The sequence below is a fragment of the Haliaeetus albicilla genome, chromosome 7 (assembly GCF_947461875.1).
Source record: "Haliaeetus albicilla chromosome 7, bHalAlb1.1, whole genome shotgun sequence".
NCBI lineage: Eukaryota > Metazoa > Chordata > Aves > Accipitriformes > Accipitridae > Haliaeetus > Haliaeetus albicilla.
This window is the reverse complement of record NC_091489.1, coordinates 29,516,758-29,530,601: the sequence shown is the minus strand read 5'-3', so window position 1 is coordinate 29,530,601 and position 13,844 is coordinate 29,516,758. Positions and strand designations below refer to the sequence as shown.

Sequence of the window (13,844 nt, the reverse complement as noted above, 5' to 3'; positions counted from 1 at the left end):
GCAAGCCTCTTCCCTTGGGCTGCCACCAGAAGTCCAAAAAAACCCAAACCCCACAACGCCCAACGGAGCATAACTCAGCTGCTTTGTGATGTCCATGTAGCCCCATTACAAAAGGTTTTGCCAACACACGGGTAAGCAGCAAAAAGGTTAAATTAGTTCAGTTCATACATATTTAACTACCATGACCTGCATTATCAAGCTCAGGCTCAAAATATTTGTAATGGTACAATTAGCCTCAGGCACATTATCTCACTAGTATCAGCAACTGTACATATTTATTTACAAATGACACAGGGGGGAATTAAATGTTGCCGTCACTGTTGTCAGGGAAACAATCTACTTCTAAATTTTTAATTTTTTAATTTAAAATGTTGTATTCTAAACAGGGATAGTCATTAAAATTGTATGAGGAAAACGGGGGAAAAAAAGCTGGTGGATCTACCTATGGTGGAATTGATGTACACTGTAATTACAGCAGGTTACGGACGCAAAAAACGTAGCTTTCATGTGAGACCATGGTTATGAATGTTTCTGCACATTACTTATGATTACTGTTGCTTAAGAAGGAGAAAATAATTTATTCTGCATGTGTAAATCCTTGGTAAAAATTGCAGATTGGAATACATAATTTACTTTGTGTACTGCAATTTTTATGTAAATACTAGGATCATCAGCATAAAAATGGTTGCTCAGTAGAGACAGATTTATAGTGATATAAATGGTAATTCGTGTAGTTGAGTTTAATAACTAATATCCTAATTAAGTACTTTCATGGAATTGGTGGTACTGGGAACGTGCTCTCCTTGAGCAAATACCTTCTAAAGCCTCCGCGGTAGAGATGGACTATCAGATCTGTTGGGAAAATTGCTGCAATATCTTCTGTAGAAGAAAAGCCAGGCAACAGTAAGAGGAACCAGCACATTTTGAATAACGTAAAGAGAGATTGCCAGTCTCCAGCCTTACAAACCTTAGAATTACTTGTAATCAGTGTTTCACCAAGGAGGAAACAATACATGTAAGTCTTTTTAGAGCCCAATCCTCCAAAAACCAGAAAGCCCAAAGATTTACTATCCTCTGCAAATCCAAACTCACTCCCCCGTTCCCTGTCTTACCCTGCCCATCTCCCTGTTACATCACATTCGCATTTTGCTTTTTAAACTACTGTGTTATTTGTGTGGCCAGAAAATGATGTTGTGTTCCCAGTCTGTACCTGAGTGGTGTGGGGAACAAGCCAAATTGCTGTGCCGAGCTGGGAGCAGGGGTGGGCAGTGCTCATCCCAGGGCTGCCCGCACCCTTGGGGTCCTCCTCGCCGTCTGGTGGTGGCTCTCGCTCCCACCCGATGCACTGCAGGGAAGGAGCATTTGGTGATGGAGTCAGATGGAAAGCTCATTTTTTTTACTCCTTGGCCTATTTGCATTACCTGAGCTAATAGCGGGTGAGGAAGGGCTCTCCAGGGTACACTGCACATCTGCAGAAATCCTGGCTTTGATTTCTCAAACATGCAAACCATCTGTCGACAGCTGCAGCTCTGGGAGCAGGGCCGGCGGGATGCCTTGGAGCCCTCCTCCCCTCTCGTATCCTGGCGTGGCCCTCTAGAGCGTCCATGTGTCCTTACCGAGAGCATTGCTTGCACTCGTCCCTGTGGTCCCACATACCTGCGGCCACACAGCTGGACTGGCTGTTGGGGGAAAACGTGCCTGGAGCTGGGAGATTTGCTGGACACCTCGGCCAAACCCAACAGCCCTCCCACAGGCAGCCACTCCAGACCAGTCTGCCCAGTCTGCTCCAGCCCCTGTGGTACCATGGGTACCACATGCACCATCCCACCGCAGCTGCACTGAGATTAGAAACCTGGAGGAATTTTTTATAATTAAAAGGTTTTTTTGCCCCAAGGCCTGTTAACATGGGATGCATCTCTAATTACTGCTGGTTTCCACTCCCAGGCCCTTTATTTGTTTTCCTTTACAGCTGTGAAGTTGTTTGGTTTTCTCCCAAGTCTATCCCCTAATAAAAGACCTAATAACACCAGCTCTTGGACATTTTTGTGGCAGGGTTAGTAAGTCACAGCACTAGCTGTGATTCTGTAGATTTAACCCCTTGGTGTCAACAGGTTCCCAGCTTCAGTGACTTCCATTTGACACAAATTGGAAAATCCTTGACATTTTACACCAAGGGGTTAATTTGCAAAGGGATGAGAGTTCAGTTTCAGTTACAAGCTTAGGTTTAATAATACAGGAATGAAAAATTTAGGTTACCTAGAGACCAACCAGCGTGTAAAATTGTCCTTGAAGTTGCATTTCTATGTGAAGGTGAAAACAGGGGGTTTTGAACATCATAAAGCTAGAGGAACAGAGAGGAAATACGAAAACAAATGGGTACTTCAGCTTGCTTTTTTTTTTTTTTCCCTTCACATCTCTGGCAATATGTAAGGGGACAGTAAGCAAGTTACACCAAGGGAGTGAAAAGGGATCAACACAACGCGTGCATTTAATCTCCAGAACAACTGCAACTGAAACGTGATTTACCTTAAAAAGGGCTTGGGCAAAGGAACCAGAGGAACTGAATGTCATTGGAAACCCACAGAGAAACCACAGAGCAGCTCCTTTGCCACAACTTGTGGGAAGTCGTAGGAAGTAACCAGTGAGTCCTGAGCTTCGTCAGGCAGGTTAACCTGCGGAAGGGGTGTTAGACTTGGCTCTTGAGGTGCCCAAGTGGCGCCAGCACCTTTCTTGGTCCCGTTCTGCCTCTACCCTCCTGTCACCACTGGTTTTCTATGTTTTGAATGGGCACCTACACAGGAAGGAAAGTTTCCACCTGAACAGTGAATAATGGCCAAAGCGCAGACAAATCACAGGCTCACAAAACAAACTTTTTATTCTAAGTTCAGCATACCTCCAAGGAGAGAGATACTGACCATGAAATTTCCAGCAGAGAGCTCTGTGAAGCCTTAGCAACCACAGCCCAACCCCTCCTACCTGAAAAATAAATCACTCAACCCAATAAAGTCCTGTTCTCAGTGATTTTCCAGAACATCATCAAGGCAGTCTCATTTACCAGCCTTGTCAAGTTATTGCTGGAAAGGTAATACAACAGCCTTCATAATGGGATAGCAAAAATTACATGCCTTTTGTCCTGCAATGTGCAGGATGCCAGATGGGTGTTCATAAAGCAGCCAAAACTTGGACCTGTAAAATCTCATCCCGAATTTAAAGGCCAGACTACCCCGTATGACCTTCAAATGTCACCCTTAATTTAATTCACTGTCCTGGTTTCAGCTGGGATAGAGTTAACTGTCTTCCTAGTAGCTGGTACAGTGCTATGTTTTGAGTTCAGGATGCGAAGAATGTTGATAACACTGATGTTTTCAGTTGTTGCTCAGTAGTGTTTAGACTAAAGTCAAGAATTTTTCAGCTTCTCATGCCCAGCCAGGGCACAAGAAGTTGGCACAGGACACAGCCAGGGCACCTGACCCAAACTGGCCAATGGGGTATTCCATACCATGTGACGTCCCATCTAATATAGGAACTGGGAAGTGGGGGCAGGGAATCACCGCTCGGGGACTGGCTGGGTGTTGGTCAGTGGGTGGTGAGCAATTGCCCTGCGCATCATTTGTACATTCCAATCCTTTTATTATTACTGTTGTCATTTTATTAGTGTTATCATTATCATTATTAGTTTCTTCTTTTCTGTTCTATTAAATCATTCGTATCTCAACCCATGGGTTTTACTTCTTTTTCCCAATTTTCTCCCCCATCCCACTGGATGGGGGGGGAGTGAGTGAGTGGCTGCGTGGTGCTTAGTTGCTGGCTGGGATTAAACCATGACATTCACACATAATGACATACATGTAGTTAATGCACCCTAACAGAGACCTCTTTAAGACTGGGAAGCTCTCAGCATTTCTCACTGACACACTAAAACCTTGCTCCACCACTGCAAGAGAATGGGGGAAGTGAAATCCTCTTGCATATGAGATAAGCTGTGCTGAAGGATGCTCTGATTTGCTGGTGGAGTTACCACATTTGAGCAATTCTGGTTCCATTCAGTAGATAATGCTATGCAAATGTTATTGTTACCACAGATTAAAAAATCTGTGATATATGTTTTTAGAACAAGCACTTAGTTGTGTTTTCTTTGTTTGTTTGGGTTTTTTTTTTTTAATTTTCTTGCAATTTTTTGGGCATACTTCCATTCTCCATTGCCTTTCCTAACAACGCTCAGTGCTACTCACACAATGGATAAAGCCAAAGTCTGGCATATAATTAAGATGTTAAGAGGTAACTTCATCTGGACACATAAACCTGAGCACCTGCTTATGAAAGCAGGTGCCAGAATCAACACGCACAGGCAGCTTGGAAGCTTGTCCAAGACTCTGATTTCACACGCTGTTGAGCAAACTTTTCCTGTCACAGCACAGAGGGCGTCCACCGTACCTCCTGGAAGCACTTGCTTCCCAGAACTGGCAATTTCTTTTATCCACACTGCACTAATGAACACTCTGAAGCTCAAAACTGGACATATTAGAATACAGGACAAAATGAGATAAGTGTCTAATTGCTTACACAGTCTTATGCTAACCTTTCAAGAGGGCTGTATTGCCCCTACATTGTCCAGCACTCTTCCCCTGTTGCTCAGCTACTAAAATGATGAGAATTAGAGATTGTTATGGATGGAAATGTTCCATGGCTTGTTTTGTCAGTAGTAGTACATTACCTTGCCTCCTGTTGAACTCAATTGAACAACAGTGATTTGATATGCAGATGGTTTCAGTTTCGGAATAAAAGACAACCATGATGCAGAAGTCCTGAAAACACACTGAGATTTCCCAGGTCACACAACAGTAATAAACCCTTTCCCCCACGCCCCCCCACACCCCTTTTTGAGATTCTGATTTAATTCACAATACCAAAAACATTGATTTTTTCAGAACATGACTAAAACCTGGTTTTAATCTGTGATCTCTGATCCATATCTTAAGGAAAGAGAAAAACAAATTATCACAGAGGTAACCCCTGTCTCAAGGCAACATTAAAACAGGTTAACGTGAAGAAAATACTGTTGGGCAAGGATGGTGACAAAACCCAGAGTCCCACAAAGACCTCCTGACCTAAATAGGAGGTATCATTAAGTAGAAGGCTCCCTCTCCTTGAACACATTGTTTGAAGAAAGGCTCATGTCAAATGTTAATTACAATGGAAAAGAATATAGGAATGATCATGAAAAAGTACAATAATGCTCCAAAAAGCTGTAGCATGTGAGACCTTTGAAGGCTCAGAAGTTCAAAATATGTAAAAAGATCAAAAACTCATACTCCACTTTGCTAGATCAGAAGATGATGAGATAACTACATCTTTTCAAATAATAAAGAGTTTTCTTTTTCTTCAACTCTTCCGAGCACATTCTTCTAAACTGTCTGTAAAACAAGAAAACAGAAAGGAAATAATCGAAAACTTAAGAAGAATGAGAACAAGCCATTCACACAAACCTGAGAAGACAGAAGAAGCCATCAAAAGAAACCAAGAAGGACTTTGAAAGTCTGTAGACTTTTTTTCTTAGACCTATTTCTTTTTCTAAGACCGACTGCTTAAAAACAACAACAAAAATGCTGCTGAAACTCTGTGTGAGTGCACAAGCTGTGCTATGGGGAGCTGACACTTCAGCTATCAGCATGACATTGGAGAAAAATGTCAGTGTTTATAAAGAAAATAAAGTTATAAAGGAGAAAACAGAAACAGGGCTTCCCATGCTGTCGCTAGCATTTTTTGCTGAGACACGAGGCTAAAGCCTCTAGTCCAAAATCTTGCCTCCATTTTATGAAACATTAATGTGATCCCTTAATAAGGCTTCCCCACACTCCCACTCCTTTCAAAACTATTTTAAAACTCAATCTCGAAAAGAAAAAAAACCCAATATCTTTTGTGATCTGGTATTTTCGTCCAGTTGGACAAGCTCTTTTACTGATTTAACTACAGCAGACAGGATGGCATCACGGAAGTTTATCTACTTCCCACAAAAAGCATTTTCAGGTCACAGCTCACTTTCCCTACATCTTTCTTTTTTTTTTTTCCCTGATCAACTTCATCATTATTGTACCCCAAAAAAAAAAGTGCATCTTCAACTGCATTCTGGTCTGCAACCAATTATAACAAAACACTCTTTTAAAATAATAAAACAGTAAAAAAAACCCAGGGTGGGCAAGATCCAGTATATCAAAAATTCACTTCATAGGTCTGCCAAGAAAATATATCCAGCCTTCAACCCTTTAACTGGATCTCAGGGCCTAGGCAACTCCATAGATCTTAATTGCTCAGGAAGACTTTCCTGCAAAGGAACATCTTCTATGTCCCTTGATGAGGTTGGAAGCCAACCAATTTTTGCTCTTCAGCTTATCAAATGTTTTTTGGTTTTTTCCCGAGGATATAATGAAACACAGAGAAAACAAACCCAGGGGTGGACATAAGAATCTTGCTAAGTCAAAAAAAAAAAAAAAATCATTTCTTCCAATTTTGGGGCTTCAGTGAGACAGCATATTCAGAGGAAAAGCACTTCGAGTTATAGGAGTGGAGGGTCAAGACCAACAAGAAGCTTTTCCCAAAGGTTTTTTGCATCTTGATTAAGTTGTCATGCAGAAAAATAGCCTAGCACCATCTCCAGCGTGCCTTTTGTCCTTTTTTGTGCAACCCTATTGATGAAAAATTGCTGTAGGGTCAGCAAGGATATAAGCCAAGTGGTTTGGTGACTTAAATGGAGGCACAACTTCAGTTGCATAGGTAAGAACGATGGCCTCAGTATAGTAAAGCACTTAAATACACACTTCGCTTGAAATACAAATAGTCCTGATACAGAAGTTAAGGTTTCACTTAAGGACTTCGCTGATGCAAAGCCTGCAAGCCCAATTACAGAGGCAGTGCTGTTGGAACATCTTGAAAACGGCTAATAATTTTGACATGCATCTCAGCTTCTATTGAAAACTTCTTATGAAGTCTGGGTTTAAAGACTGTAGGTTATAAAGAGCCATCATATTTTTTACTGATGAAATTATTAAAAGATGCCTCTTAGTCTAGCCTGAGCTTGTAGTCATTGATTAAACTCTGGATACCATTGAAGGATAGATAAGAAGGTGGGAAAAGCTGGTAGCCTGCGGTTGTAGTCCTAATTGCATGCTTACACTTGCATTTCTGTAGCTTTTAACTTGATGACATTTTAAATTGAGTGATTAATCGGCCTTTACTTTGTTATTTGCAATGTACGCATTTAACACCGCAGGCCAGATAAACTAGCCAACATAAATTAGCCACCTTATTGGCAGGTTTATACCACTAGAGCATCTGGTTCTCCCTGAATTAATTTGTACTGTAGACAGGAACTGATTACAAGTCTTCTTTTAAATTCATGTGAAAAATACAAATATTCATATTTTTCACTCAACTCTCTTGTCTAGTTGTGTTTTCCTTAAAACAGGTTCTCCAAATCCAAAGTGACATGAAGCATGCGACTTAATTCTGGGAGTCCAGCACACTCAGCCCTTCTGTCAGACTAGCATTTGCTGTGCAGCATGATGGAGTTTTGCTTGTCAGGCTCTGCACTGCTTGCCATGAGAAAGTGCTTGGCACAACTGGTGGTTTTTCAGGTAGGACATCTGCAGAAACTGGGTTTGTGCAGCAGATAAAGCAGTTTGCCATTTCTTGGCCTACCATGTCCTTTCACAGAAGTGGCACGCAGGAAATAATGCTCTACAGTTACGTAAAATTCATTTTTTAAAACTCTGAAGCATTAATTCTTTATCGTACTGCATTACAATGAGGTAGGAGGGGGAGCGGGCCAAGGGAGATGGAGAAACAGGAAAGACTCTTTGGTTTTGAAGTGAGATTTAGGGTCAAATATGAAAATCAGCAATACCATGCCCAATTTCTGCCTCTGAAACACTCATACAGGCACATCAGGGTAATACAGTCAAGTAAAGTTACCCATCTTCCATTAATGTGTGCAGCAACATCAAACTCCAGTTATTCAGCTCACCGTAGGAACCCAGCAAGCACCCAACCTCCACTTTCTGATTGGGGAAAAACAAGCAAAGCCAAATGGCAGGGTGAAGAAGGAAGGGAGGACACTGCTGCCTGGTCAGGGGGATGATATGTGCACAGAAAGGCCCCAGGAGAGATCAGAGAGGTGCAATACAGGCACAGGGCATAGTAAAGATCACGAGGTCGGGTCCCTGTTGGTGATGAGGCACAGGCAAGGTTAGCGCTCCAGTGCAGAAGTGGACGATGGAGACGGGGAACAGCTGGGACATGGTGGAAAACCAGTTTGGGAATCAACAGATTTGACTGGAATGCTTAGCTTAAAAACCTGGCTCCCAACTGAAGGTATTAAGATGCCTAAGTCAGACATATCCAAGGACATTAAAGTCTACCCTGCTGATAATAGGGCTCCGATGATTTAGAAATTTTACCCTAACTTTTGTTTTCAATGAAATGAATCAAAGTAATAAACATACTCTCAAAATTTAAATGATCCATTCTAATAATTTCTTTTCTTTTTTCTTTTTTTTTTTTTTTTTTTTTTAATTAGAAATGCTTATTGTAGCAGGCGAGGCTTCGTAATGGAACCCAATTATCTTTATACATCATATTAAATGTAAAACATTACTGTTCCTATAATTTAGGTCATGAGATATAAATGTCACCAGTGTTGTTACTTTAGGTTTTAATAATAATTTTCTACAACATGAAATAGTTTGATTACCAAGACCTACCAGTGGTCAGTGATGGCAATGCACAAATAATATTTCACACTCCTAACAAATGGCACACAAAACTTACCTTTCATTATGCTTTTTAATAACTGGAAGTTGTTCAATTCTGGTTTTTATACAACCAATTATACATAAACATGTACAAGTACTCAATTCCAGTCACAGTGTATATATATTTTTGGATCCACAGCAATATAAAATGAGTTCTACCTGCATATACATGTGCAAGTCTGAATGAGTCCTGAGTAATTTTAAAGTACTATTAGTCAAATCCTGTAAATTTTAATCGATACAAATAAAACCCAGGTTTTACAGTGTTATGCTATTGTGAAGAAGCTATTTTTCAAAAAAAGAAATATAGCACTTTGCATTCAGCTTTATGCATAGCTATGAGCTCCATACAGTGCACAGTATCCACTTACAGTCTGGGTAATTAGAAAATCTGAAAAGATGCTGACCACATTCTTCGGTAACTATTGCTTCCTCTGCTTCTTAATTAACGGTGAGTGATTCGTTCTGCTTCAAAACAACCAAGTGTGGAAGACTTTTACAGGGTTTAAACTATATTCTTTCTGCTGCATATATTTTTGTAAACATTCAAGTTACCCAGGCCCTTTAATTCTTCTGAAGAAAACTATACAATTATACAATCAAGCAGTTAAAATGTGTGTCTGGGAAGAAAAAAAGAAACAACAGCGGAGTATGAGCATTACCTTGAACACCACAGTATGCTATAAGGAAACAAAAGAGGAAGTGTTCTTTAAGGAACAGCTTAGACAGAAACCAAAAGGCTGCTCAGAAACACTCTGTCAGCATGACATGCTGCCATGGTAAACACGAGATGCTCTCGCACCACCAGACAAAGTGTCTGAGCAAACAGGAAGGAAGCATTCCCGCTAAGGAGCAGATCCAAACTCAGCACAAGAGTCAGAATCTTTGTACAGTATTAACAGAGCAACTTACACAAAGATGTTTGTATAGCCCATGCCAGGAAAATGCAGGCACTAATATGAGAGCTGGTAAAGGACACAGGCTAGCGTCGGCGCACAGCTGTCTTTAACTGGAGTTGTTTTGATGCAACTTCCCAGGTATGGAGGAAGATGGCTTTTTTCTTCCCCCCATTTCTCTTGCACCACAAAAGTGAAGGCACCACTCCAACTGTGCTCCTCTGGCAGAAGGGTCCTGGCCCAAAAGTTAGCTGGTCCCGTGGCTGCTATAGTCAAAAATGCCTTTCCTGAAGAAGGGTGAGAATTCGCAGATGGTGTGTTTTGACAGAGTTAGCCCCACTTTATCAATGTGCAGTGGAGACGATGGAGATTTCAGCATTGCAGAGAAAAAGCTCCTGAGGTATTTCTGTGGAAAGAAATGCAAAATGTCATAAGGTTTACTTGATCAAATTGATTACAACCACCTTGAAGAATTACGTGAACAGCAGTATAGAAAAAAAGAAACAAGATCTCCATGGACTGTGAAAAGTCCCTTTAATAACCGTCAGCATTTAAATCCATCCATAAAACAGGTCTACTGAAATGTCTGTATAAAGCTCAGGAATAGCAGAGAAGAAGTATTTTCTTCTTTCTTTCCCTGTAAAGCTTAGTAACTGTTTGACTCTGTGCTTGTGAGATGCTCGCTGGTTTATTCTGCAGTTGTGTAATGCTTTCTGCTAATCATGACCTGCTAATACTGCCGTCTAGCATTACCACACACTATAGCAGGTGCAAACCTCCAATCTATTCCACAGGAATTTCACTACATATGGACACAAAAGGACTTCAGAAATCTTTCCCTCATAAAGTCTCCACAATCCTTGCATCAAAAAGGATTTGTTTTGATCAAAGCCATCTGCACAAAGATTGCACGACTTCCGTATTACCTCAGAACCCACCAGCATCTTTTCACTGAGTTGTCTTCTAAATTTCTTTCTTTTTTTTTTTATGTCTAATAAGAAGCATTCCCCTTCCCAAAAGTTAATATTCACCAACTGCTGTGTGACTTGCATCCATTTGTATCTACAGAAATTGTGATAGATGTACATTAACACAAAGTTAATTTTCACAAACCTGATGGGGTTTCTTTCACATATGGGTTGAATTATTACAAACATTTAGCATGATTTATTAAGTCATATTTATAACTTCTGAATGAAACACAGTAGGTGAAACATTGATCAGACCGGTGCTAAAGAAGTACCCAATGTCTCCCAAATAGCTGTAAGGGACATCTCATCTGGAGCACAGGGATAAACTCCTTTGCTCTCCCACAGTCTGACCACAGAAAAAGATAACTCAAGAAATTATTCACAAATCTCCGATGCAGTGGGAAACACACCTGCAAGACAGAACAGTACAATCTTCTCTGAAGACCACAAGGTTTAGTTATTTGAATGCAGCAGCTTTTGGGTCATGGAAGTGGTTCCATGTTAGCGAAGCAGCCCTAATTATTCACTCTCTTCTCAAGGAGAATTCCTCCATAGTATAACAACCTGTTATCTATTTAAGTGCCTTGGAAACCAGCTGTATTAGTATCACAGAAAGCAGGATAACAAAAAACAATAACAAAAAAAGCAGCTGACATAAGCTATTCTCTTGGCAGGATTGGTGAATTTTCTGTTTTATTCAGATCTCCCACAGGTTGTATTAATGTTCATGAAAAAAAATTCATTACAAAAATGCCTTCAAGATGAATTCAGACAGACTAAGGGGTAAAGTGAGCAACAGATGTCATATCAACATTTGTCATAATTAGTTCACAAAGTAGGGCCCTTTAAAAAAGTCCCAATCCAGTAATGCCTGAAGGATGAATGTGGTAGAAAATCAAATGTAAAACATGGCATCCTGTTAGGAGTTTTAGCACTGTGCTGAAAAGTTACTGCAGTAATTCCAGTTTATGGCTACCAAAGGCTCAAAGGTACCAAAATTTCTCACCAGAGACTTTACAAGACCTATTGTGTTCACCTTGGTATGCAGGGCCAGATAATTGACTGTCATGCCTTTCCTGTAGAGCCATTATTCATTGTTTTGGCATGATAGCTCTAATGGTAGAGCAAAAAATCCCTCTGCTATAAGCATATACTTATCTGACAGGGAAAAACTAGGGACAGCAGGTATACTTACTTTCCCAGATCTGCACACAGGAGTTACTCAGTGAGTATCACAGATTCTTTGAACATGAAAAAGATCCTTGGGAAAATGGCAACAAGCAGACCCTACCAGATTATGATGGAATTCATTTTGTTTGAAGGTTTCCAGCCATATGGCTTGGCATTATGTGGTCTTCAACAACCACCTCCGAGTGAATTAGCCCTCTTTTAAATCCCATATCTGTATTTGCCCTTGTTTGCAATGCTGATGTGTTAGCATAGCACAGAGCTGATGTGCCCTTGACACAAAGAAGATGTTGCTTCAACAAAATAGAGGTTGCTCTGCCCAGATATGCTGGCTAGGAGTTAAGTCTTGTAGTGAGGGAAACAGTGACTGATGGCAGAAGTGTTTGCTCACACCACAAGCATATGCCTCGATTAAAGAGCTGTGGCTAGGCAGTAAGGGGGAAGGTTGCTCTGTCCTGTGGGCTGCAACGTGGATGACAAAGTGGAAGAAAGTGGTAGGAGAAAAGGAAGAGCGCTCCTTGCCAGTGTATGGAAAGATACTTCCCAAATTCAGATGGGATAGGGTCACAGCAAGCTGGGAGAGGGGCAGAAGCACATCAACACCTAAGTGCCAGAGATGACGGAAAGAAACCTTTCTTAGAGATCCAGAAGGGACTCGACATGGACTTTGTTGCAACCCAGGAGGCCACTGCAAGCTGCTGGAGTGGGAGCAAGGCTAGACGAAAGGATGTCCTCTGTCAGGACTCGGTAGGCAGGGGGAAGAGTTGTTTTCAAAGCTTTTATATTAAATCCATTTCCAGCAGCAGATACAATTTTTCTCTCTTTACAGAATAGTGTTATTTGTGCTGAGTTAAAACTAGGTAGGAAGCATGCTGGTATGCTTTGATATGTTCCTTCAAAAAAAATTTCTTAGTGGAGTCTAAGGGTGACTTCATAGAAACATGTCCAAATTTTATACAAATCAGTGCTGTGACTGCCTACCAGCACTTCACTGATAGCATCTAAATCATTGTCCCTAGTATGCAAAGCACTACATTATAGCAATCTTACTTCTGCTAGGTTTTGCATGATTACCTTGGAAAGAAAAAACTAGGTAACTAATACAAATATTCCAAAAGACTTGGTTTTTTTACTCATTTTCGTTTCTCAGCCTTTCAAAACTCTAGCCATTTGTTCTGGATTATTTAGTCTGGTAATCAGTGCTCTTCCAAATGCACTTAGGAATTTAATTTCACTAATAGCACTAAACCTGCTATGTTGCTGGTTTGGTGGAAAATATCCTAATTGTAAATTTGTAAATGTCTCAATGTGAGGGCATAGGACCCTGGCACTGTAACAGGGATGTAATATGGGTAACTAACACATCAATGGTGTTGGTTGCTCAGTCTAAACACACATTCAGGAACATCAGTTTAGAGAATGGAAGTACTCTTTGCATGGACAAAACACCTAAGATAGAAAGCCAGGTTAAAAAAAAAAAAAAGTACAAAAAGCAGTGGTTTTGCCCTCTTGGCACACATTACAACCTTCGTAGCCTTTAACTTAAAATTATGACAGCTGTACCTGCAAGTTTTAACTTCGCATTCCAAGTGTTTGAAAATGAAACAAGACTGGAGAAAGTCTTGTGAGGCCCAAAGGTTTTTCTTTTCTTATTAGTTTGAGTAGATTTCCCTCCCTTTTAATTATGTGAATAGCAAAACTGCAACCACTTTAAAAGCTTATTAAAAATCATTTTAATAGGGTTCACCTTTTTAGCAGTAGGCCAGCATTCATCTCGAGCTCAATCCATCAGCACAGCGAAGTCATTCTAATGATTTTTGCACTACTTCATGATGTGGGGACCTCATAATTTTATACATTTTAATATAAATCCATAACTTAATTTAAAGTTATTAAAGTTATTACAATCAAAAAGCTTTCTGGAATGTGAAAGTGTTCTTATCATCCTTTCAATTGTGGCATATTAAAGAGGAATTCAGTTC

At 40.5% G+C, this 13,844-nt stretch overlaps 1 protein-coding gene across 6 annotated transcripts in view; it reads right to left on the bottom strand.

The window, feature by feature from the left end:
* Positions 1-3,805: 3,805 nt before the first annotated feature.
* The window catches only part of KIF16B (kinesin family member 16B), a 153,131-nt gene continuing 143,092 nt past the window's right edge, over positions 3,806-13,844 (bottom strand). For 4 of the 6 annotated variants that reach the window (XR_011325467.1, XM_069787538.1, XM_069787532.1 and 1 more), the window contains one exon: positions 8,820-10,109. Coding sequence is in view for 3 of the 6 variants with exons in the window: in XM_069787538.1 (XP_069643639.1) it covers positions 9,951-10,109 (159 nt within the window). In the remaining 3 variants the exon portion in view is untranslated. Of the gene's footprint in view, positions 5,415-8,819; positions 10,110-13,844 lie in introns of those variants that run through there. The other 2 variants (XR_011325465.1, XR_011325466.1) reach the window with 2 other exon arrangements.